The sequence below is a fragment of the Apteryx rowi genome, unplaced genomic scaffold (genome assembly GCF_003343035.1).
Source record: "Apteryx rowi isolate R43461 unplaced genomic scaffold, aptRow1 scaffold_291, whole genome shotgun sequence".
In the NCBI taxonomy this organism is placed as follows: Eukaryota; Metazoa; Chordata; class Aves; order Apterygiformes; family Apterygidae; genus Apteryx; species Apteryx rowi.
The window spans coordinates 72,613-95,998 of NW_020449319.1; the positions used below are offsets into that span (position 1 = coordinate 72,613).

At 40.7% G+C, this 23,386-nt stretch overlaps 1 protein-coding gene and 1 long non-coding RNA gene across 6 annotated transcripts; one reads left to right on the forward strand and one right to left on the reverse strand.

Annotated features, from left to right (window-relative positions):
- Positions 1-2,952: 2,952 nt before the first annotated feature.
- TMEM126A (transmembrane protein 126A) lies at positions 2,953-17,056 on the reverse strand. Of its 4 annotated transcripts, XM_026069316.1 has the most exons (6): positions 16,952-17,056; positions 16,001-16,125; positions 11,019-11,212; positions 10,306-10,420; positions 8,916-9,156; positions 2,953-6,352 (listed from the first exon to the last, which is right to left on the reverse strand). In XM_026069316.1, the coding sequence occupies exons 2-5, from the start codon at positions 16,114-16,116 to the stop codon at positions 8,952-8,954; spliced, it is 630 nt and encodes a 209-aa protein (XP_025925101.1). In that variant the 5' UTR covers positions 16,117-16,125; positions 16,952-17,056; the 3' UTR covers positions 2,953-6,352; positions 8,916-8,951. The 4 variants fall into 4 exon arrangements, with proteins under 4 accessions (XP_025925101.1, XP_025925100.1, XP_025925102.1 ...); XM_026069315.1 differs by lacking the exon at positions 2,953-6,352 and having other exon boundaries at positions 8,758-9,156; XM_026069317.1 differs by lacking the exons at positions 2,953-6,352; positions 16,952-17,056 and adding an exon at positions 16,313-16,557 and having other exon boundaries at positions 8,758-9,156.
- Positions 17,057-17,183: 127 nt separating this feature from the next.
- On the forward strand, positions 17,184-21,893 carry LOC112967793. Of its 2 annotated transcripts, XR_003254110.1 has the most exons (3): positions 17,190-17,315; positions 17,954-18,125; positions 18,818-21,893. It is a non-coding gene; the product is annotated as an uncharacterized LOC112967793 (long non-coding RNA). The 2 variants fall into 2 exon arrangements; XR_003254109.1 differs by having other exon boundaries at positions 17,184-17,315; positions 17,954-21,893.
- Positions 21,894-23,386: the final 1,493 nt, after the last annotated feature.

Sequence of the window (23,386 nt, forward strand, 5' to 3'; positions counted from 1 at the left end):
GGATCCGGGCCCCGCGCGGGCTAAACAAGAGCAGCAGCTGCCGCTGCCGGCGCCGGCGCGGCGGGAGGAGAAGGAGGCGGAGGCGGCCGGCGGCCCGCTGGCGGCGTGGGAGCAGGAGGACTGGTTCCCGGCGCTGGAGCTGGGGGACCTGCTGGAGGCCGCGCGGCCGGACTGGGACCTGGACGCGGAGCTGAGCGGCTGCTTCCGCGGCGAGCCGGCGGCGCGGGCGGCGGCGGCGCCCGGGCGGAGGAGCGGCGGCGCGGGGGAACCGGCTGAAGAAGAAGCAGTACGTGCTGGGGCTGGAGAGCCGCCTGCAGGGCCTGGCCGCCGAGAACCGGCAGCTGCGGGACCGCAACCGCGGCCTGAGCCGCCGCCTGCGGGAGCTGGAGCGGGAGAGCGGCTACCTGCGGGCCGTGCTGGCGAACCAGAGCGCCCTGGCGCAGCTGCTGGGCCGCCTGGCCGGGGCCCGCGCCGGCGGGCTGCAGCTCGGCACCAGCCTCTTCGGGGACGCGGGCGGCCCCCGCCGCCACCCCCACGTGCGGCCCGGCGGCGAGAGCAGCGACCACGACTACGCGCTGCCCGGCTCCCGGCCCCCGCGGCGGGAGGAGGCGGCGAGGGAGCCGCGGGCGGCCCCCGGCGGGCTCTGCCTCCACGTGGAGCGGGACCGGGTGTCGGTGGAGTTCTGCTCCGCCTGCGCCCGGCGGGCCCGCAGAATGTAGGGCCGCGCAGGCGGCTGCGAGCGCTCGGGGGATTCTCGCCCCTGGGGGCCTCGCGTCGCGGCGGAGGAAGGAAGCAGGCGATGGTGCGGAGGCGAAAAAAAAAGAAAAAAAAAAAGAAAGAAAAAAAAAAAAAGCGCGGTGGTGACGGGGTGGTAGCGGGGGAGATGCAGAGCAGGGGAGCCTGGCGTTTAAGCGGCCTGGGTCCCAAAACACAAAATTGAATCTCTCGAGCGGCGCACTGGGAGCCAGGCGGCGGCCTTGGTTAAAGGCCGCGTAAAGCGCTCTGAGCCGCCTGGCCTAAGGAGCGTGCGGAGCTGCGTGCAGCGGGGCCATGCTTGTGGTGCAGAGCGACGCGCGCTGAGGTGCCCCCGGAGCCCGTTTGCAGCGCCTGGGCGAAACGCTCGTGCCGGCCTGATGCATGAAGGTGTGCTCGGTTCCACTCCACAGCTGCCAGTAAAGATAACAATGCCTACCCAGTCTTGAGTCAGATAATGTCTAGCCTGCTTATGCCGAGGAGCCGAAAATGCTTGCTTAGAAAACCAAACCAAACCAAAAACTTCATTAAGACATCATCACTGGACAGACTTAAGAAAATAGTAATGATCGGCAAAAAAAAAGCATGCATATAAAATTGTACTGCATCTTAGTTATACATTACTATTAAAACCTCTCTGACAGTTTCTCTTTTAGGTGCTTGCCCTGCCAGGCTCCGTTGTGTAGGGGTTAAAGAACAGTCGTTTTCCACCTCGCAACCTGGTAAGGATCAATATATTCCCATAATGCGGTAACAGAAAGCTTGCTTTGCTTATTCCAGTCTCTTCTAATGACTGGTTCAGAAAATTATTTTTCTGGTCCTTGGACTGTTTGGCCTGCTCTGCCAAAATGTTTCTAGCTCTGGATGATAACCAATAGTGAAAGTTATAACTGCATCATTCTAATTAGCTGTTTTCCTCTTCTTTTTTTAATATGAACATAGTAGCTAATATATCAGCTATTTTTGAATTACAAAATAAATGCTGATGCCATTTGAAATGGGAATTTGCTATTAAACTGTATATCTGATGAGGCAAAAGGGGAAAACATGGTAATAAGTGCGATGTGATATTTACAGTCTTTTATCATTGGGGAATTTCCCAAAAGTATAAGTAAGTTGGTTTTTAAATGGAAAAAAACCTGAATTTGTGACCTACTAGTATAAAATACTATGTCTAGTATTAGGGATGCACAGTATCTTTATAAAGCCCTTTTCTAGCTCGTTTTAATTCATGATGCAGAATTTTGCCTAATTTAACAAAATGTGAATACTGGTTACATCTGTACAGTGGAATCCTAATGTAGAAGTGTCACTTTTTTGCATGGAACTCTGATGAGAATTGTGGTTTGAAGAATGCAGTGCATCAAAGTAACTCATTACTTTAGCTTACCATAAGTAATCCCTATGCCCATGCACACTGAAATTCCTATGTTACTTCAAAATAGCTTTAAATTTTAAAGATATTGCATGTATACGCATGTGCTTAATTTCACTGTAGAGATCTTAAATTTGCCTCTCACAGTATCCAGAAATCTATATTTATATAATTAAGCACAACTTGGAGATGAACAAATATGTATCTTGAGATTAATGGTTTGAAAAATGCTCGATGATTAACTGAGATAGGAGGAAAAATAGTTTGATAAACAGTAGTGCGTGTTTTCTTGTACTAGTCAGAGTTTTTCCCTATCATGAAAGATGAGTGGGTTGTCTTTTTCAGTTGTATTATAATGTTTATGTCAGTTGGGGGAAGAAGGACTGTGAAAATAATAATATGTAAAGTGAGGTTTCACAAAGAATAGATTTATTTAAAACAGTTTCATTTATTAACTTCACTTCTTTAAAAAATATTGCATTTAATGTTACTTGTCTTATTTCTTAGAGCCTTAAATTTTGTGCTTAAGGCTAAATAGAAGGTGGAAGCATTTTCTCCCAGTGTTTTGTTTTATTGGTACTAGACCCTTAGAAGCGTACACCAATAAAAGATGAGTTTGATTTTTCTTTGTGAAACATCACTGTGTGATAAACTTTATGTGTATTTAGCATCCTTGTTTTTCTTTATGCTAAAGTGGATTCAGCTGTGTTGGGGCAGAAGAGACGGGACCAGCTGCTGGCCACATTTCCTGCTTTATTTTAAAAGGTAGTATAAGAAATGAGAATAAAGAGGTAACAGGGCTTTTGCTGTCTTTGTTTTTTTAAAAAAAAAAAAAAAAAAAAGGTTGAATGCTGGATCATTTAATGTCGTCCAAGATGGTTTTTCGAAAGACAGTATCCTATCAAACAGATTTTCCTCCAGTGTATTCAGAATTCCATCTGTTCACAGAGTACAGTGCCAGCGCAGGAGAGAGTTGGTGGGATGTACGTTATGTTACACCCCTGTGGCATCAACAGGACTGTTTAAAGTTTCAGTGTTAAACTGTGTAACCCTGCTGTAATTGATGGGTTGTACAAATGCCACATGAATCTGAGTTAATCATCTGTACTAACTGATATGCAAAATGGAAATAACTGAGCTGGACTGAGCATGGTTGAATCTGCCTAGCTCAGACTTAGTAAACATGCTTTATTTATAAAGTTTAACATGCTTAATTAAAAGACAAACAGTAATGTAACAGGTATGGGATGTTACAATGGCATTTTTACAGTTACTTCAGAGTAGAAGTGTATTTTAAGTTAATTTAAATACGCATTCTTTCTTTTTGCATCACTGCTAAGTGATAGGAGTCAGGGACTTGGTTCTGGTCTCTGTTAGGAACCTGCACATCACTCTAGTCATAAAACTATCTACAAGCTGTGTCTGAGAGTAGCTGATTTTATGGCATGAAAAATTAGGCATACTGGTACAAGAAGGTGGTCAAGTCCCAGGAAAGTAAGTGGCTGCAGGCATTTCTAGTGCCTACTGAATCACATTCAAACCAAATAGAGGGGAGGAAGTTATTTGAAATGCTGACCAACTGTATTATTTGTATAGTTTATTATTAATGTAGCTTTTTGAAGTGGAAGCCTTGAAATGATACAACTTAATACTTGAAAAAATRTTGTAATTGTTTCTTTGTAATTATGTGCCATCCAGATAAGAATACAATATCATAATAAAATCAGACTTGTTGATCTTTCAGTTAATGGGCTCAAATATTTTTTCATCTTTTTCTTCTTATTAATGCCTTCCTTTAATGAAGTGGTTCATTGCACAAAATGGGAATCAGAAAGGGGAAAATGCTCTTACTGCTATCTGTGTGGGTCATACATTGGAAAACAAGATAAAATGGAGCAGGGTACCCAAGAGAAATCATGTTCTTGGTCACCTGTCTTTCAAGTTAACTTTTGTGGTGAGGACAAAAAAAAAGCACTATTCCTTGAACCTAAGATGGAGTTGTACTTCTCTGAGTATCACCGCTCTTTGTATTTTACAGCGGATTCTCTTTCTTTTTTATTAATGTAGATATATTTGATCAATAAACCATGGAAGAACAGAATTTCTGTGTAAATACTTCCATGTTTTATTGGTATCTTCCTTTCTGTTCCATTCCTAGGTTCCTAATTTTGATGCCTGGCTAATAGTCTGCTGTTAAACTGTAATCTTTCATCAGATTGTTATTTCCACATTAAACAACAGGGGTGACTGTAACAGAAGGTTTGAGGGTTCTGAAAGGATATAGCATTTTTAAAGCCCCAGAGTGAGCAATACGATGTCTTAATTTTCTGTGAAAGTCTCAAAGAAATGTTTTTTTTTTGTAGAGAGCAGAGTTTAAAATAGCTTGCTGGTTGTCTTTCTAACATTCAAGTATTCTAATAAAAGTTGTCTGTAGCTTAAAAAAATCAGGAAGAAGAATGCTTAAAAATGTAATGAATGCCTTTGACCAGTTCAAAGGAATACTGGCATGTTCTGCTTTCTGGCTTCCAGTTGTAGCATCAGAATTAGTTTGTTAAATTGAACGTATCACAGAACCAAAACCTCTCAGTGTTAAATTGCACGGCTACGCTACTTCTATTTTCCAGTATTTATTCAGCCTGGCTTGAAGACTGTTTAGTAGTTAAATAAAAAAAAACAGTTTTGTTCTCAGTACTCAATTAGTTGTTTAAAGTTTGATTCTGGTACCGTGAATCTTAGTAGCATTGTAAATTAACTTCTCCCTCTCTTCTCAAAATAGTAGCAGCATCTGGGGAAAAAAAACAGCGTTTCTGCAATTTCTAACTGCCTGGAGAGATGATATCAAAATAAATGGGAACCATTTCACAAAATTTGGCATCTGTTGGCACTTCTGAGTTATCAGATTTCTGATGTTAATTGACAAAAACAGACTCAGTTTTCCCCGTGAAACACTGAGAGCTTTTGTAAAACACAAAGGCCTTTTGTAAAATTTTCTATTTTAAAAAACTTAGTGTTTTCAGAAGTTTGTAGTTAAAGAGATTTTTCTGCTAGAATCAATGATACTCTGTTTATAGTGTTACATTTGCTGTTAGACTGTAAATGTCTCAAGTATATATTAGGTATGATGGATATTCAAATGGGCTCTGTGTTTAAAGAAAACCTTTTGTACAACTGTATATAGATGAAAGCTGATTTTTAGATATTTTTTGCACAGTTTAAATGAAATATGAGATGAAGATTTGGCTAGGTAATTTTGGCTCTACTTCTTGGCAGGAGCATGCCAGGAGTGGGACTTGAGGGGGAGAAAAAACAGGAGGGAGTCAGGGGACTTGTAAGAATGTGTTATTCTTTATTACGATGTGCAAAGGTATCTGCTCTGTAATAGATTGTAATGTTGAGATTCATGACCAAAATGGAACATGTAATAGAAGACAGAAGTGGTGCTTTTTTAAGTAGGTCGTGATTCTTATCTAGAGCCAGTTTCTTGGCATCCTTTTGGAAGTAGTTCAGACTTCTAGTAGTCAGTGTCCATCAATATAGCTTATATATTAGACACGTGCATTCTTCTAGGAATGCAATAAAAGCCATTACTCTGATGTATAGTCTGTGACTAGTTTATTTCTGCTATAATGGTAGAAGAAAGGATACAACTAAAATCTGTTCTAACTCAGAGATTTCAAACAGGGAGGCAGTGTTTGCGATGAGTTTGTTAAGAGCTGGCAGGAGGCCAAGAACTGGTAAAAGCTTGGTTTTTGACTTCTTCAGAGTTGTAAAACAAAGTACGTTGTATCCAGGTACGTTTCCAAACCTCAGTGAAAGCACTGCTTCAGATGCATGCATGCTAGAACTTACTGACAGCACCTTGCCCCCTGCTGAATTTTGAAACACTTTGTCTTTTTTACCTTAGTTTTGAGAACTTTTCAATTGTACTGCCTGTGTACTTCCACTTAAACAACAGGGGAAAAATCTCATTTTTAAAAAAACAAAAAACAACCCCCCCCACCTTGGTTGACTTGATTTTAAGCCCCTTGCCTAAGGATTGTAGCTGGCCTGTGCCATGACCTAAAATATGAACACTTAAAAAAAAATACTTGCAGCTTGTGTATTCACCTGTTTGCTCGAAGTAAATATTGGTCTTTGCAGCTTATTCAGAGATGCTGAGGAATGTGAATTTCTTCCCGTTACACACAAACTTCTCAACCTTTCCCCTTTTCAGGAACTTAAGATCTAAAAAAATGCAGTTTGAATCAGATCATTAAGTATCACAGCTTGCATTTTTGACTACTCAGAATAATTATCACTTGAATTGATACCAAAAATAGCACATGGAATGGAAGATGGTTTTGAAAATAATGCTCTGTAAAAACACTCTAGCCCTTATTTTCTAATGTCTTAACTATATCTTGTTAAATATTCATATTAACCAAACTGTTCATTTTTGTTCTTAGAGATACTATTGCAAAGTAATAGCTTTAGTATTTTAAGTTTTTTATTACCAAAGGTAAGTGATTCTGTTGGTTAAAGTCTGATGATATGACCTCCCCTGGAGACAGCATACTTCACTGTCTTGTCAAATATTTGCTCCATGAGAATTTGTACCACGGGGGTGATGTAAGGCCCAGATACCTGTTTAGATGCAGTCTGGTATCACAACACCATGACAATGGAATACTTTAGATTAAGGAAAGCTAAACTAATTATGCATAACAATGCTTATGCATACAGTCTCATTTTGCTAATTCCGTGTATAAATCAGGCTACTACTGGTTATAGAGCATGATTTCCCTGCTATAACAACAAATCTGTCAGAAAAAGTAGATAAACAAGATTAAGCTCTTTCAGCATGCTTTTCAGCAGTACCATAGCATAGATTTTCAAAGCCATTTAAAGGTTTTAGTGCTGAATTCTTCCTTTTCATTAATATATATTATCGCATGCATCTCTGGGGATACTAGCATTTTATGGAAGTGTGCTGACCAGTAATTATACAGATTTTACAGTGAAGACCGTGCATCAGCTTACTTGAGATGATTGCTTCAGTTGAAAAAATCTTGATTGAGTTCTCAAACTGCAGAATACACTGAAACCTGCTAATTATCAAACTGCATTAGACATTAATATTGCTCTAGATCATACAATTGTCAATACGAAACCAAGCCTGACTCACAAATGAAGTACTCTGGACCATTAATCTTGAAACTAGAGGAAACAGAGATGGACATCGCAGTAGCAGCACCAGCCGCTTGAGGCCTCTGAACAATCTGTTGCTTCAGGAAAAGACTAATTTCGAGTGAAACTGGTTGCAGGGACAAAGTTTGTTCTGGCTAGCCTTTATTTGCTGCTCAATATAAATTTATGTGCTAACTCTTTTCAAATTAAAAAGATGTTTCTGTTCATTGAAGACTTGAGCATCAGTACTGAGATTCTTTCAACCTGTTTTGTTGCAGCCTTAATTTTAGGAAGTATAAGATATCAAAACTTCCAAATTATAATATTGGAAACAAGTTATTACATTTTTGTCTGTAAAAAATTTCTGTATCTATCTTACCTGTTTCCTTACTCTGCAGCAAAAAAAAACCCTTCAGGTTAAGCATTTGGCTTTTGCAGTGTAATCTAGCTCGTAATGGCTTACTTTATTTCAACATATGTATTTAATTCCACAGAACCTTGCTCTAGTATTTGCACTTCTGTAAGTGAATTCTGAAAACAATTTTTAAAATTATCAGTAATCATAAAATCTATCATATATATGAGTGGCCAATGTTAGTACTTCAGCATTCTCCTGCTGTTTTAGTTTCCTCCATTCACTCACCTGATGAAGTAACAAGCTACTATTACAAAGCAAGGGTTTCAATGCTGTAACCTTAACCACAAAAATAAGTCATTGAAGTGTTCCATGTAAACACTTAAGGAATTCAAAACAATGGCTAATTGCTGTTTCAAGATACAAAGCCTGATTTAGCCTATGTGCCTCTTATAAGCATTAGTTAAGTTTAAGATGCCCACTAAAGCCTGTGGGCTTGCTCAGTACAGTCAAGAGGAAAGCTTTAAGCAAGTGTGTGCTTGTTTAATTTTCTTAACAGTATAACTACTTGCACAATTATATAGGATATATATATTATATTATATATATTATATAGTATATATCAAAAAGTAAGTTGCAGTAGCTCTATGAAAGAGACTGCTTCTCCTAGTCAGCAGTAATTCATGCATATCGGATAAGTTTCATCCAGAACTTGTCCACACCCTACTACCTCTTCCTAGCTGGGAAGTCACTGACACACAAGGATCATTTCCGACTGCTTGGTGGTAACAGTGTTCCCAACAGTGTATAAGTGGATCCCCTGAAACAGCCTAAGCAGGGCAATTTTGTGGTCAGAGCGTAAAGAAAACTAGAAGATAGCAGAATGGGGGAAAGCTCAGGGAGAAAATACTCAGATTCTGAGTAATCTCTAGAAAAACCTTAACTGAATCTGCTTTTCCTTTTCCACAAGTTATTGTGGTTTGCAGTATGATAAGAAATACCCTTTTCCAATAATCCTCATTTACAGCTTCCGGAAGATGTAGCATCACTTTATATAGTGAGACTACTTTTTTCCACTTCCAAAGAAAAACACTTGTCCTTATAAATCTATTATTAAGTTGTATATATTAAGCAGGACATGGTAAACACCTTAATTTGCATTTAAGTTTAGAGCTGAAAAGAATGTTAATGTGGAGTCTTAATTTTGTCTTTCTGTTAAAAAAAAGGCAGCAAGCAACAACTTCTTTCTTTGTTTATTATGGTTACCTGTCCAAGGCAACTGGGAAGTTTTTTTGTTCAACTTCAGGCTTCCAGCTCTTCAGGATCCCTGTTAGGTTTTATCTGCTGCAGCATTTTGATATATATTCCATGATGTTTAGTGGCAAGGTAAATTCCAGTTAGAAGCTGTACAAGTATACCAAAACTCATCTTTTTAAAGACAGGTTGAGAAGCTCTGTGCCAGAAGCGTAATAGATTTTCTTTCCCTGGCAAGGGAGATGAAGAATACCTAAACAACATAAACAGTTGTAAGAACTTACTGTTTTTATCCATTTAAACATTAGTATTTAACAGTAAAGTAATTAAAAATTATTAAGTAGATATTCACTCCTTCTCCCAGGTTAAATTTAGCTGGTGGTACTGGGATCCATTACTGTTACAGCACTTTGGAAAAACAACCTGAACTTATGTCAGTTCTTATTCTCCACAACATTAAACTACTACACTGATGAAGTACCTCACAAGCTAATCCTTTGAATACTTAAGACATATTTGGGAAGTGGGATGACAGAAATGGAAATGTTTCTTCTGGAGCCACAGAGGTGTGGTTAGTATAGCTCTCCGTCACCATTCTGTTTATTAGGCAATGCTCTCATGCTTCATAAATATTTAGTTCTACCTTATGGTCAATCTGCTATTTAAAAGATCTTAAATACATTTTTCTAATTGTTAGATAAGTTTAATTTCTTTTACAGGAAGTGTGTGATTAGTCCTTCAGATATTGAGCCAAAAATAAGAGCCATACATTTGTAAATATGTCATTGTTTCACTGTAAATATGCCTGCAAGTATGCTACGTGACATTAAATACTATTTTATATTTAAAATTTTAATTGTAAGCCTGCATGGACATTTTGAATTCCCTCTCTGGATAAATTCTACGAAATATCTCCTGCAATGCAGCTGACCGCCTGCTGGGACACCAGCTCTAACCTTCCCTCGCTGTGCCCTGACCAAATCTGCAAAATCACACCTTCCATAGAATTTGGGTACTGGCTGCTGCTCTGAAGCTGGAGTGTTCCTCGGCTGTGCAGCCAAAGAGCACTAAGCAGCAATCTTCCCCACTTTCAGGGGTGGTAGTTACAATTTAACACATCCCTGTGCCTCATGGGTAGGTTCTAAGGGTCCAGCTGAACACAGGTGCTTTACAGTGCACCTCAGTTTGCAGATTTCATTTCGCTTTGGAGGCTTGCTTGTTAGCATAGCTTTTATGAACTTTGCTCTGTAATTAGATGAGTTATTTTAATGCAAATCCCCTTCCATGTACTAAGTGCCTACAAGATAGGTGTGCGCAGGATGAAAATCTGCAGAATTGAAACTGAAAACCAAGATTTGATGAAATAAATCCATTTCACTCACAGCAAGTGAATAAGACGTACCTGGCTGCAAGGCTTGCATTCACAGGAAGAGCCAAAAGAAAAGGATAGAGACCACCCACAACAGCCCCTATTAATCCTCCTCTGACCACAGTACAGACCTCACAGTTTAGGTCACCTGCACAACAAAACAAAACATTTCATTGTCAATATCCACATAGTTCCTAAACATCAGCTTTAAGCTGCTTGCAACAATGTGGAAACAGGCACTTGGCAGAAAGGCCATGCTGAACAGGCATTCAGGAAATTAAAAAGGGCTCCTTCTTTTGGAAAAAATTACTGTCATTCCAATCCATAAGTAATTTATTGCTTTATAATTGGCCTTTGAATGAAATCATACAGATGGCAGAAACTCAACTGCCTTGTTGCAGTTCAAATACAAATTTTATATGACTTCTCAGGTGAAAAGCGCTAGAAGTATCAGTGATGCATATCACAGAAAAACCTCCTTTTTAATATACACACACACACACACACTTATACATATACATATATACACACACATAGAGGTATCTTCTTTCCCACTCACAACTTAAAGAACTCACTGCTGCCCAATGCACTAGATGACCTGTTGTGATCTTGAAAACCTTGCTTTGCAAGGCAGGGTTTGAAGAACAGTTTAAGATCACTGCTGTTCAAAGAGGAAAATGTCCTCTTGTGTTACATCATGTAGAGAAAGCAAAGCCCTTTAGAAACAATGAATAATGAAATTTTACCTAACAATAAAGGCTGACGCAAAAAAACTTCATAAACTGCTGCCGTTGATAAAAACGGTATAACGGCCATTGGCAAAGCGGATACAAAGCGAGCCTTTGTGATATTTAGGGTGCGTCTGAAGAAATTATTTGCTGCTAAGCCGCATAAGCTTGAATTTCCTGCAAGGAAGTATGATCCATGATTAAAAAGGTTCCTGCAAAAATAAAAAAAAGAAAGATAAGTTCAGTAAATGAGAACCATAAAAAAGTTTGGTTTACGCAATGCTATAATTTATTTCTGAATATTCTACAATAAGAGGTAAAAGATGTGACTCTTGCAGATCCAAAATGGAGATTAACTGCTTTCGAAAGCAACCAGTACAGCATTCTTTGCTATATGCCTGAGTTACACAAGCCTCACAAATGAAGTGACATTAATGTCTTCTACTTTACAATGCTGCCCAATTCAAGAATTAGCAAGAGCTAAATAACAGGTGACAGGAACGGGTAGATGTAATTCAGTCTCATGTTTCAGGACTGCAGTGATGAGATTCCTTACATAATTAAGTGGTCCATATCCTTTTATGTGGAAATAAAGCAGAAATATCAATGTGAAATATCTATTTTAAACCCTATGGGTCTTTGCAATCATCATCCATACGGCTGAGGGAATGAAGCTAAACACTGCACGAACTGTGGCAGCTCAAAAGCCCCAACACAAAGCAAGCCTGTTACTGGAGTTTAACTACTTTTAGTGAAACAGAAAAAGCAGAAGCATACAGGAAGCAACGGAATTTGGATCCTGATTCACATATTTGTGTGTTTATATTAAGCTCTGGGACAGGGTTAGTGCTTTATACTACTAACAGCAAATGAGTATAAACTACCGTGATGTCCAGTGCTCCTAAGGCAAGGCAGAGAGAGTTCCTAAGTGCCTTGCTATGTTTCACAGAGCAATGAGGGCAGCAAAGGGAGTTTCCCCCCGCTCTTAACAGCCCCTTGCTGCTGGGTATCAATCCTGTTGCTTGAAACAGTGATATAGAGGGGAAGAGCACAAGGAAAAGAAAGTCAGGACAACAAGAGTGCGCATACTTGCATGTATGCACTTGTGTGCACACAAACCTACCCAGGTACTACTGCCACGCAAGTGGACAAGGAAAGTATAAAGTTTGTTTCCAACACTCTTTATTCCTAGCTGGGTGTGACCCCAGGGAAAAACATCCCCCCCAAACTAACCGATGTCCTGGCTCTCCAACCTCTGCTGAGCACTAGTACTCCAAAGTTTTATCAACAGAGCAGACAGAAGTTATTTACCTTGCAGTATCTCCCAAAATATTCTAATGCCTGTATGAAGGATAAAATGCAGTGCTTGCCTTCAAGTTTACATAATAAATACCGTAAAAAGACAAAACGTACAGGCAAAAATAGCTGAAGCAGTCTTAGTTGCAAAATGCAAGTATGCCCATGTGAAGGGCACATGTAATGTAAGTTAGAGTGAACCGCATGATGAGAAAATTTAAGCTCTCTGCCCTCTTTCCCAATTCGGATTTCTCCTCCGTCTTCCTTTTGTCTACCCACATCAGCCAATTTGTTCTGACACTACTAAGCCAAGAGACAGAAGTTTAACAAATATGAACACACAAGTTAAATAAGATTGTTAGAAACTAAGCCAACAGCGAAGTTTATGTTAAACAAATGCTGTGTAAACAGAAGATATATTAACTGATCACCAGAACGACTTTTGAACTGAATCAGAGTTGTGCATTGGCTCCTTTCTGTAACTGCCTCACTGGCAGCCTTATCTCCATCCTTCTTCCTCTTCTCCACCCACGTGTGTGGGCTACTATCCATGTTCTATCAGATTCTTTAAAAATGTGATTTCAAAATATTTGTACAGCATCTAGTACAATGTGGAGTCCCAAACATTAAGCCCTTATTTTAGCTAGTATTAGTACCATAGTGCTGGACAGAAAAATAACAATAATGGTTTGTGGGGGAAAAAAAATCCACAGGAGTTGAAGCAGGAATTTAATGTGAATGCACACATTCTGCACAACTGTGTAGAACACCAAGCTAGAAGGTCAGTCTTTCAAGTCTCTGGCTGCGTGTTTCACTTGTATAAACTGTTTGTTATTCTTTTCATATCCAAAAAATATCAGTTTCATTTTGTAAAAATTCTTTGGTGGTTTCTCTTTCTGTCCTAGAAAGAGCATAAATTTATACAAACTACCTGGGGAACTTGAGGTTGGGTCTCCCACATTTGAGGTAACTGCCCAGTTACAGGTTACAGTATATCAGTGAGAGCTGCATCTTGGATCTGCAAAGCCTTTTCTACAAGATTTTTGCTAAGGCTAATGGAAACTTTATGAAATTATACCTCCTAATCGCCATTTTTCTCAAATATAATTAAAACAATATAATTAAACAATATAATTAAAACATCACCAAATCCCAGTGAGCTCCAGTAATCAGCCTGCTTACCCAAAAGTATAGATTTGGGTTCAAAATAAGAGCTTATAGAACTGAAGCTTCTATTTTTCCCTTGATAAGAGGGACTGAATTCAGCTATTGATTACATGTTTTTAAGCAGTTTGGAGCAGTTGCTCATGTTGAAATCTATAATACTGCGATAGGAGAACAGAATACAGTCTGGTCAGAGATAGCCAGGCTTTATTATTTGGACAAACAGTTCTCACTGGAGTACATTCCATCACAGTAGCTAAAGCAGGAAAGGGAATGAAAAAGTGCGCTCATTTTACAAGCCTGATTAGCAGTTTGTGATTTATTTCATTTGACTTACAGAAGGAAGTTGTCCATCCTTATCTTTAGCATTATACCTGGCACAATCAATTGATTAGTGGAAACAACTCTTTGCTTTAGTCTTCGATTTCCACAAATTTAAAATTCCCCAGAATAGGAACTATTGCCAGGCAAGCAATTAACAGGAATGCACTCTGATTTTGAAGCTGTGCCAATATTATTATGTTAAAAGTGTGTTGTCAAAATACGTCATAAGTTGGATTTACAGCTAAAGCCCTGCAGACAATAAAATGCTTAACCGGTCACAAAATGTATCCTAGACCAAATGTCGTATTTATTTGCAAATCAAATATGACAAGCTCTAAAGCATTCAGCAATTAAAATAAATGATTTTTAAAATCCACCTGTTTAAAATACTCTTTCACATTCTAATGCTTAAAGTAATATTAATCATTGACAAACTATATAAAAAAAGACTTCAGAGATTTAGCTGCTTATTCTGCAAAAACCTTAACATTAAAAGCATCTGACATCAATGGCATCAATTACTTCTTATTCTGAATAGGAAAAGACTTTAATTCTTTGCACATACCAGATCTTCAGACATGAAAATAAGCTACTAACAATTTAATTAAGATGCTATATAGCAAAAGAACTTTGCTGGTCAAACATCTCTCTTGCTCTTATTTAGGAGTGAAAAGAGAAGAGAAGAGAAGAGAAGAGAAGAGAAGAGAAGAGAAGAGAAGAGAAGAGAAGAGAAGGAGAAAAGAAAAGGGCCTATTTGCCTTCGGATCAGTGTCTTCACAGCACTGGACTTCATTCACTGAATGTCCCCCAGAGCAGTTTCTGCAACCCAGCCATTTTATTCTAATAGCACATTTACAGTCACAGGCTGTGGAAAGCACGTGTGCATGTACACACACGTGGAGAACTGAGATTAAAACTTCGCAGTGTATTTGAGAATCCAAAATAGAGCACCCAGAACCAACAGAATCTAGTCAGGCTTACTGACCTGTAGAACAGCCACACTGCAATAAAGAAAAGAAAGTGAAGGATGATTTATTTTTTATTTTTTTAAATACTAGCTCCCTTGTATTAAAAAAAAATAGAGCTTCGGTGAACAATGAACAAGAGCTCCATAAATTTGACTCTAATATGCTTCCTCTTTCCTCCCAGTCATTGGTGACCTCCCTTCTGGGTATRTAAACTAAGTCCTGCCAGGGCAGTTTCAAATAGAGGCCCATACCTCTGGCAGCTGTTTCTCTCCCAGGCTCCCCAGACCCCAGCTACCACAGGTTCTGGCTATCAAGACGCTACCACATCACCGCTGAGGTGTCTGCCTCCCCCTCAGCTCCCTGGCTGTTCTGGGGAAGGAGAAGTGTTACACACTGAACGTGAGCCCAGCAGAGCCTGCAGAGAGCGGCACCACTGACCGTAACGCGCGGGATAAAGCCTTGGCGTTCTGCTCTTTTCCACCTGTGTGGGAAGGCCCTTTGTTACTATCTGTCGTTTTCTTATCCAGCAATTTGGTCCTATTAAAGAAACACTTCCTATAACTAAATCATTCAGGCAAAATCTATCCAAGATGCAGATGTGCAGCCAGCTACTCACAGAACCAGCTCAGGTCCAGTATGGTTCTGCATGCAAATGCAATATCACAAAACACAGAAATTGCTTGTGAGGCGCTGGAAGGCATTCAGCTGTTTTTGTGCAGCACAGATCCTCTGCTAACAAGCCTGCTGGACTCTGGCTGACCCTTACAACACCRCCCAGACACCTCAGCTTCACATTCCTGAAATGGGGGGGGCACTGCAGAACAAGATGCTGAAACTAGTAGCTCTGTGCTTACCTGGCAATGCTGGACACAACCTGACTCCTGCGGAACCACACAGGTATCTGCCTTATGCTCTCCAACATTCCAGTTTCCTGGAATATTTATTAGCTTTAGCACAGGACTGTATCAATGCTCAGAGCTGGTTAGGGCTGATAGTCATTCCAGAACCTTAAGCACTGGGGAGCACATGCCAGAAAGCAGCTGAGCAGAACCAGAGCTAACAGTGAGCTAACCAAATTTAGAAACACAGAGCAAGTTTTATGTTCTGGTCAATAATAAGCATCTTTGCAATTCAGTGTTTTTGTAACTCCATGGAAGACTTGCAATACAAAAGTAAGGGGAGAGAAAAGCCTCTACAAGACCTAAAGTGTTTGATGCTCTTATCTTCATATATTTTACCAGCACTTACTGATCTTCTTTGGGAAGCCCATCAAACAGCTTTAGCATGAATTCCATCTGCTTTAATTTTTCCAAATGTAGACTTTGCCGTGGAGAATTTAGCTCAAGAAACTCTCTTCCTGTCATCTCAAAGTCCTGGATCATAAGGAACAAGCAAACAAACAAATGCAATCAAAGTTACAGAGCAACAGCATATATCAAATAAACACTTATATTCTTTTGGTACTACGCAATCCCAACGTTCTTCCTATTTTTCATGGCAAGGTTTTTGGCACGATCTAGCCGTAGACAGCTACAAAATTTATGGCTGGAGGACGCTCACCGAATTGTCCTTTAGCAGGGGATGTTGCAGTTGCGCTTGATAACTGCTCCAAGCCAGCTGAAGTACTGGCTGTGCCCAAAAGGCACGGTCTCACCCTCCGGCCCCCTTCTCTTGTAAGGGTATTTCCAACCCTGGGGCCGCACGGCAACCTGGAGCAGATGAGAACTGCCCAGAGGGACGAGGGGCTGGATCCCCACCTGCCGTGCCGAGCCCAGCGCCGGCGGCCCAGGCAAGGCCGCTCACAGGCCGCTCCACACTTAAACCGACTTAATAGGCAAGCAGCAACCTTAAGAAAAACAGATAAATCCACACTCGGGTAAAGAACGGAACAAATCATGTTTACTCTTTCCTTTTTGATCCCACAGCCCATGGTTTTTTTTTATTATTATTTTTATTGGCACTCCTAGCCAGGGACATAGGCGAAGTCAGACACCATAACGACAGTATTTAGTGCTCAGGCGGGCCGGAGCTGCCCGTGGCCCCGCCGCTGCCCGCGGCCAGCGCTGCCCCCGGCCCCGGGCTCGTCCCCACGGGCAGTCGCCGGGGCCGTGCTCCGTCCGGCGCGACCCACCCCCCCCCCGGCGCCCAGCGGACGGCGCGGCGCGGCCCCGCCGGCTGCCTCCCCCCCTCCCCCCTTACCGAGCAGGCCCCAACGGCCGCAACGGCCCCGCCGCTCCCGCTGAGCCTACAACATGGCCCCTCCCACCTCGCGCGCCCTCCACGGGGGCCACCATCTTAGCCCGCCCACATGACCCAGGCCTTCAGAGGGCGCCTTTGATTGGGCCTTCCCCGCCGGCGCAGCACGGCGCCTCCCCATTGGCTGCGGGCGGCGGGTCAGCGCCCGGCCCGGGCGCTGGTTGCTAGGGGAGGCGGATGGCGGCGGCGGCGGCGGCCCCTCCATGGCGACGGGGCTGAGCGGCGATCGTGCAGCCGGAGGCCGGGACGCGGGGACTCCCCCTAGCGGAGCGAGGAGCCTTCCATGGGGGGAGGCTCAGCCCTCGGGGTAACCCGCTGACCCTCTCTCCCCCTTACCCCGGCCTCGGCATCCCGGCCGGCGGGCGCTGCCCGCGCCGCCCGGGCCCTTTCCCGCCCCTCGCCTCAGCCCCGGCCCTGCCTTGCCGCCTCCTTCCCCTCCGCCAGCTCCTTTGTGCGTCCCCGATCCAGCCCCCTCCCTCCCTCCCCGCCGGCTGCAGCTGGCTTCGCCCCTTCTCCCCCCTCAGCCCCTCCGCCGCTGCCACCCGGGGAAAACTGCCCTTTTCCTTCAGCGCTCCCCCACTTCACCTGCAGCCCGTCCTCGTCCCCCAGCCGCCCCCCTCCGCCTTGTCCCGCCTCAGAAGGCGACAGGCGGCCCCCTCTGGAGCGGGAGAGGCCAGGCGGGAGGGGAGGCAGAGGCAGAGGCAGATCCGTCTCAGTTGGGAGCGGTAACGAGCGCGGCAGAGCCGCCCCCCCCCCCCAAAATGCCGTTGCCGTCTCCCGAGGAAGAGGATGCAAAGCAAAGTCCTGTCATGTGCATCGCAGCTCCTCGGGCGGGAAGGCAAGCGCTAGGAGCTCGCGCACCTTCTTCATGCATTTTCTTAACGAGCTAGATGAGGAAAATCTATCCCTTTTCTGTTTCTCTCTTTTTGTTTTTTGTTTTTCCAGAAAAAGGGGGAGAGAGAGGCTCGCATTGAAGGCAGCCAGCTGTGCCTCTGAGTGGGAAACTCTGGACTGATCTCATGGCTTGCTTTTTTTCTTTCATTAATACTTCGTTATCCCTGAAAATGAACCTTTTGTGAAGCTCTGTTCCTAACTCTCCTTACTCCTTTTTCACGAGGTGACTGCTTTGCAAGGGAAGAAATGGCATGAAGTAAATGACTCCACTATAAAGCAATCTGCTTTGCCRAAGTGCCCAGTGAGCAGCACTGTCACTTTAATAATTCCAGGTCAAGGGATTGCTTTCCTCCTTTCCAATCCTCTCTTTTAATACATGGGAGGATCAGAGGGACATTAAAGACCATAAGGCTGGGTGGCTTGGATATAATAAAAATGAAAGTGACTGGCCAGTGACTTCTGTTGGGTAAGAGGGTGATATTTGAAGGCTGTTGTCTGGTGAGGAAAAAGGGACCTTTTCAGTCTGCTGTGTAGTCACCTAATACATAGCTAGCAAAATTCATTCAAGAAGTGAAAGAAGTTTAAAGAGTCACTTTGGATTGTTTTTGTCTTCCTCCTTATTTGGATTATTTGGGAGTTTTTGTCCTGCAAATAATACGCTTTTGAGCATGTAAAGGTGGAGTATTAAGAGAGCTGCCTAGAGATGGACTGTGCCTTAATTGTATTACATAAAATCTTTTAATTTTCAAATTTTGCTGCCAGAAGAGGAGTTATAATAGGGTTTTATACTGCCAAGGAACATTTTCTCTTGTATTTTTATAGATTCAAATATATTTTAAAGAAATTGAAAACCTCTCTTAAAAAAATTCAAAAAGCTTCTTTTTCCCCCCCTTTTTTTTTCTTATTTGTGGGAAGCATCGGAAGCTCAATGCAGGAAAACAGCAAGTCCTGGTAGAAATGAAGACTGAAGCTGCATTTCATAACTGAACTGTAAAAGTGTTTTGCAATAGATAGACCTCGCAAAGTGTTCCAGTGGTACATCGTTAATACCTGTAAATAAGTGCTTGCAAGCAGTAACAGAAGTAGGAAGAAGAATGCCAGTCAAGAAGAAAGGTGGGCTATGAAGCTTCATATCTCATTTTGCATCTACATCTTGTTAGATTGTAGTTTTCTCATACTTACAATTTGAAATTAAAAGTGTTTGAATGGGGGATTGAAATTGTTTTTCTTTTGCGCTGAAAATGGGAGAAAAATCTGTACACTTATAATAATCTATTTAAAAAGCATGTCTGTGTCATGTTTTAAGACTTGCCATGTCAAATTTGACCTTAAATGCATATTTTATAAAAAACAGTCATCAGAGATCTTAAACAGACACCAAGAGGAAATCTTGGCATTTAATATTGTGAGAAACCTCTCTTACAAACGCTAATGAATTTTAAAAACATGGTTTTAGGCTATTGTCTATTCTTTACATGTTTGGCGGATAAACATTAGCCATCAGTAGCAGCATAAATAAATAAMTAAACAAAGTTTCAAGGCTAATTTTAAATAAAATTTTCAAGAGTTGTATTTTCCAATATGAAGGTGATTTGAATGTGTTTTTAAATGTGATTTTTACTAACTTAGAATTCTGTGCCTTAATACAATATAAAAGTAATATATTTATGCCTGTAGTATGGCAGCATTTGAAAAATGACAACCAGCCTTATGTTTTACCTCTTCTGCCCTCAAGTTTGTGATTACAGCTTTGGAAAATGTGGTTTCCAGTGTTCAAACAAGATTTGGGGAACATATGAGGGTAGAAAACACTTGTAGACCTTAGGTTATTTCTGGTTCCCTGCAAACATGACACTAATTGAGGATGTTATTTAAGATTTCAGAATATGCTAATAGAATAAATGGCAAATGCTCCTTTTCCATTCAGCTCATCTATCCAGAACTTGAAGCCCCCTGATTTGATAAAACCAAAACATGGGGGAAAGATCAAAAAGTGAATGTTACACAGCAGATGTGGGGATAGATTCAGACTCCTCATTCTTTTCCTTGTAGGAATATCCCTTCTGTATGAGTTATGAATTAACATTTACTATGTAAAAAACAGTAAAAACATACAGATTGCTAGAATTATTTTCAAACTAGATAGAATGAATGGGATTTTGTGGCTGTATTTTAACAGATGACAGTGTAGAAACAAATTTTCAAAACTGTGAAGTGGTTTAATAAATCATATCGTCATTGATGTAATTATTTATAATTATGCGTAGTAAAGATGGCAACATGTATGGAGATGTATCATCCCTGATTAATATCCTTATAATTCATCCTGTTTTGCTGTAAAAATGTCACCCTGGTCTACTGTGAGGCTTACGTATTATGTGTTACAGCATGAAATTTTAAACAGTGTCTTTTTAGATCTTAAGTCTTGACTCTGAATTATGTGATTTTCAGTGAGGATGTTTCTGAGCCAGATGTTTAGCTATAGTTCAGTTACAAAATACTTGCTGCAGGAATTTTAGGGTGAGATTTTACGGGCTCTTTCGTGCAGGAAGTTAGTTTGGCAATCATAGCGGTCCCTTCTGGCCTTAAAAATCTGTGGATTTCCTGTTTGTTTCAAGACAGTCTGGTTCAGTCTTAATGTAGATCTTAGACTTTAATTTCTACTTCTGTCCTGCAAGGATATGTATTTGGCAATTTTAAAATATAACATCAATAGAGACCCAAACATCCTCCTTGAAATACTTCAACTTATCACATCGCCAGGATATTAAAGTTGCCAGTGCGAATGTGTTTAAGTATTAAAAAGATATTGTTAAAATGTATTTAAGCATGTAAATTAAAGGATTAACAATGTTAGCAAATCAGCAACTCTATTATTAGCTTGAATTACTTAATTTGTCTGATCCATGCCATGGACTTAAACTTTCTAAATGTAATCAAAAGCATGCTGGCAACTTGAAAAACACTTCTATCTGAAAAAAAATCTGCTATTGTTATAAATAATCCCTAATATTGCTATGACCAAAGGAGATTGAGGGGATTTTTCCCTATGCTTTTTTTCCCCCCATTTGTTTGCTTTATGCTTTTGACAGCACTTTGTATCTAACTAGTTTCATACTTTTGTTGATGATTTATTTTCCCTTTTGGGTGTTACATATTTGGGAGTTCATATAGTCTCTCTTCCCAATCCATGTAATCTCTAGAAATCCCAGTGGGATACTTCCTTCTAGGCTGTACAAAAGTATGTATTTCAATAACAGCAGTAAGAGCAGGATTATCCCTCTCCTTTTCAGYGCTCCTTCTCTATCTGTTGTTATTTTGGATTTGATCAAATTATTCTCCTAAAACCGGTACCAAGACAGAGAAGCCTGTAAAAACTAGCTTTAAAATATCCTGATATTTGTCACTGAAAGCTCTTCCCCAAAACTGCATTCTTTGGAATTGACCAGTTATTGATCTTTCTAAAGAACAATGAATGTGTTTTGAGAATTTGCCTTAAAAAGAGCTCTCACCTCCACTACTGGTCTTCAGATTTCACATAGCTTTGGACCTACTTTACACTTTGCATTACCTGTTTAAAGCAGTGTCTACCATCTTTCTTTTTAAAGTTCAGGCCTGCTCAGTCAGGAAAGAATAGTTTTATTAATAGTAAAAGCATATAACTTGGAACAAGCACTGATTTCATATGGACGTGGAGAAAGAGGCTTGTTGTTTGTTCTGATCATGTTTGTGTCAGTATGTGATTGTTTTTGTCTGATGTGCTAGAGTGAAGTGAGTTTGTTGCCTCTGTTTCTGGAGGGAAATAAGGCTCCGCGTTCCTAAGAATATTCACAAAGTTGGCATGCTTGCTGACAATCTCAACACAAAAAATCAAGGCTGGAAAGGGAGGATGAAGTGCCCCACAGGATTGGAATGTGCTTCCTTTAGATAAGGGATGAGACATTGTATGGGTATTTGCACTGCTGTTACATGATTAAACAAATGACTATTCTCTTTGGCTTTTGGTTCCTCATCTTTCATTTGTTTTAAGTACACTTAAAATTTGAAATCAAACTCTAAACTTGTTTTTAGTTATGAAATTATTTGTTGGACATTGTGCCATGTGGAGACAATATGGGATGAAGAAATTAGAGAAGTAGATACATTATTTTCTCTTAATTTTTACTTTACTTTCACAAACAAACTAGGATATGTTTCAATACAACTATTAATACCAAATTTATAGAGCTTCTTAAAGAAAGCTTTACTGTAAAATAAAATCGTACTACCACACAGAAGAATCTTAGTAAGTGAAGTCAGTTTTTTGTATGTTTTTAGATTTCTTCTCCCTCCCTCCCTGAATTACTTACCCAGTTGATTTCTAGTAACTGTAAGGGACTATATTTATATTTGCAATTGCATATATTTTGTATTCATTTACAGAATACTGAAGAGCCTAAAATATTATTACTGTTCATTCATGTTTCTCACAGTGACATCAGAGTGACAGAAGGAGCTCATTAAATCCATACTCCCCTGTGATGGAGAGCAGGTTCCAGTTTTGGATCCCTGCTTGTGCTTCGCATGGGCATGGCAGGAACCCCCACATCTAAATGCCTGGCTGCACATGTGCTTTTAGTGTAACCCCCTTGTCGYGCTTAACATATCATGCTATGCCTAGGCAGTAGGAAATCCCTGAATATTGGGTTTTATGCACTGCCTTCATCCCATTTTCCACCGCTGAGACTGAGAAGAATTGTCTCTTGAGCCAGATGCAACCTGTGGGCTGCCATTAATATCCTCTTGACCCACTCTATCTTGGAGCTAGTTTATAAAGACATGTTGATTCTGTTTTTATTTGAATACCATTTTTTCATCTTACCTCTTAGATTAAGAAATGCTTTCAAGGACATGTTTTATTAATCAGATCAACACCAAAAATTAAAAAGTCTCAATCTGATCCAATGTGGACTACTCCTGTGCCTTTTAGAAAAATCTTCTGATAGATATGTTTTATGAAATGCTAGATTTTGTAGTGGTAATGCTAGTTTTATGTGGCTGATCTGTTGAAAGGGTCTAAAAATGACTAGGTAAGAATTTTTAAAACAAAGTTCATAAAGGACCAGACAAAGCTAGCTCCTATTAATGCATTGGAGTTCTTCCTGCCCCGAATCTCTTTAACTCTAGTAACTTCTTTTCAGATAACAAAATTCAGATTTAGGCTTGTAACTTTTGGTGCTCGGTTCAAAAATGGTAATGAATCTAGTTGTATATGTGTTCATTATAGCCTATTAAGTAGGAAGTCCAGTACATGTTGAAGTAGGAGATTTTTGTTTCCCTTTTCCTTCTAATAAGTCATTGGTATTACAAGTTTTTACTGTATAGATATTGCCAAATAAATATGTGGCTAAAAGCCTCATTTTTCATGCCAAGCTCTATTAAGCTCCCTGTCAGTTTTTACAGTGAACTGACTAGGAACAGTGCAAAGCTGATGGTTAGGTTCAC

Bases quoted from the DNA above. Each gene is read 5' to 3' on its own strand.
- TMEM126A (XM_026069316.1), bottom strand. From the start codon at position 16,116: ATGACAGGAAGAGAGTTTCTTGAGCTAAATTCTCCACGGCAAAGTCTA. The intron at 11,213-16,000 runs GTAAGTGCTGGT...TTATTTTTGCAG, and splicing joins GGGCTTCCCAAAGAAGATCA to GAACCTTTTTAATCATGGAT. The intron at 10,421-11,018 runs GTAAAATTTCAT...TTTGTTGTGCAG, and splicing joins GCGTCAGCCTTTATTGTTAG to GTGACCTAAACTGTGAGGTC.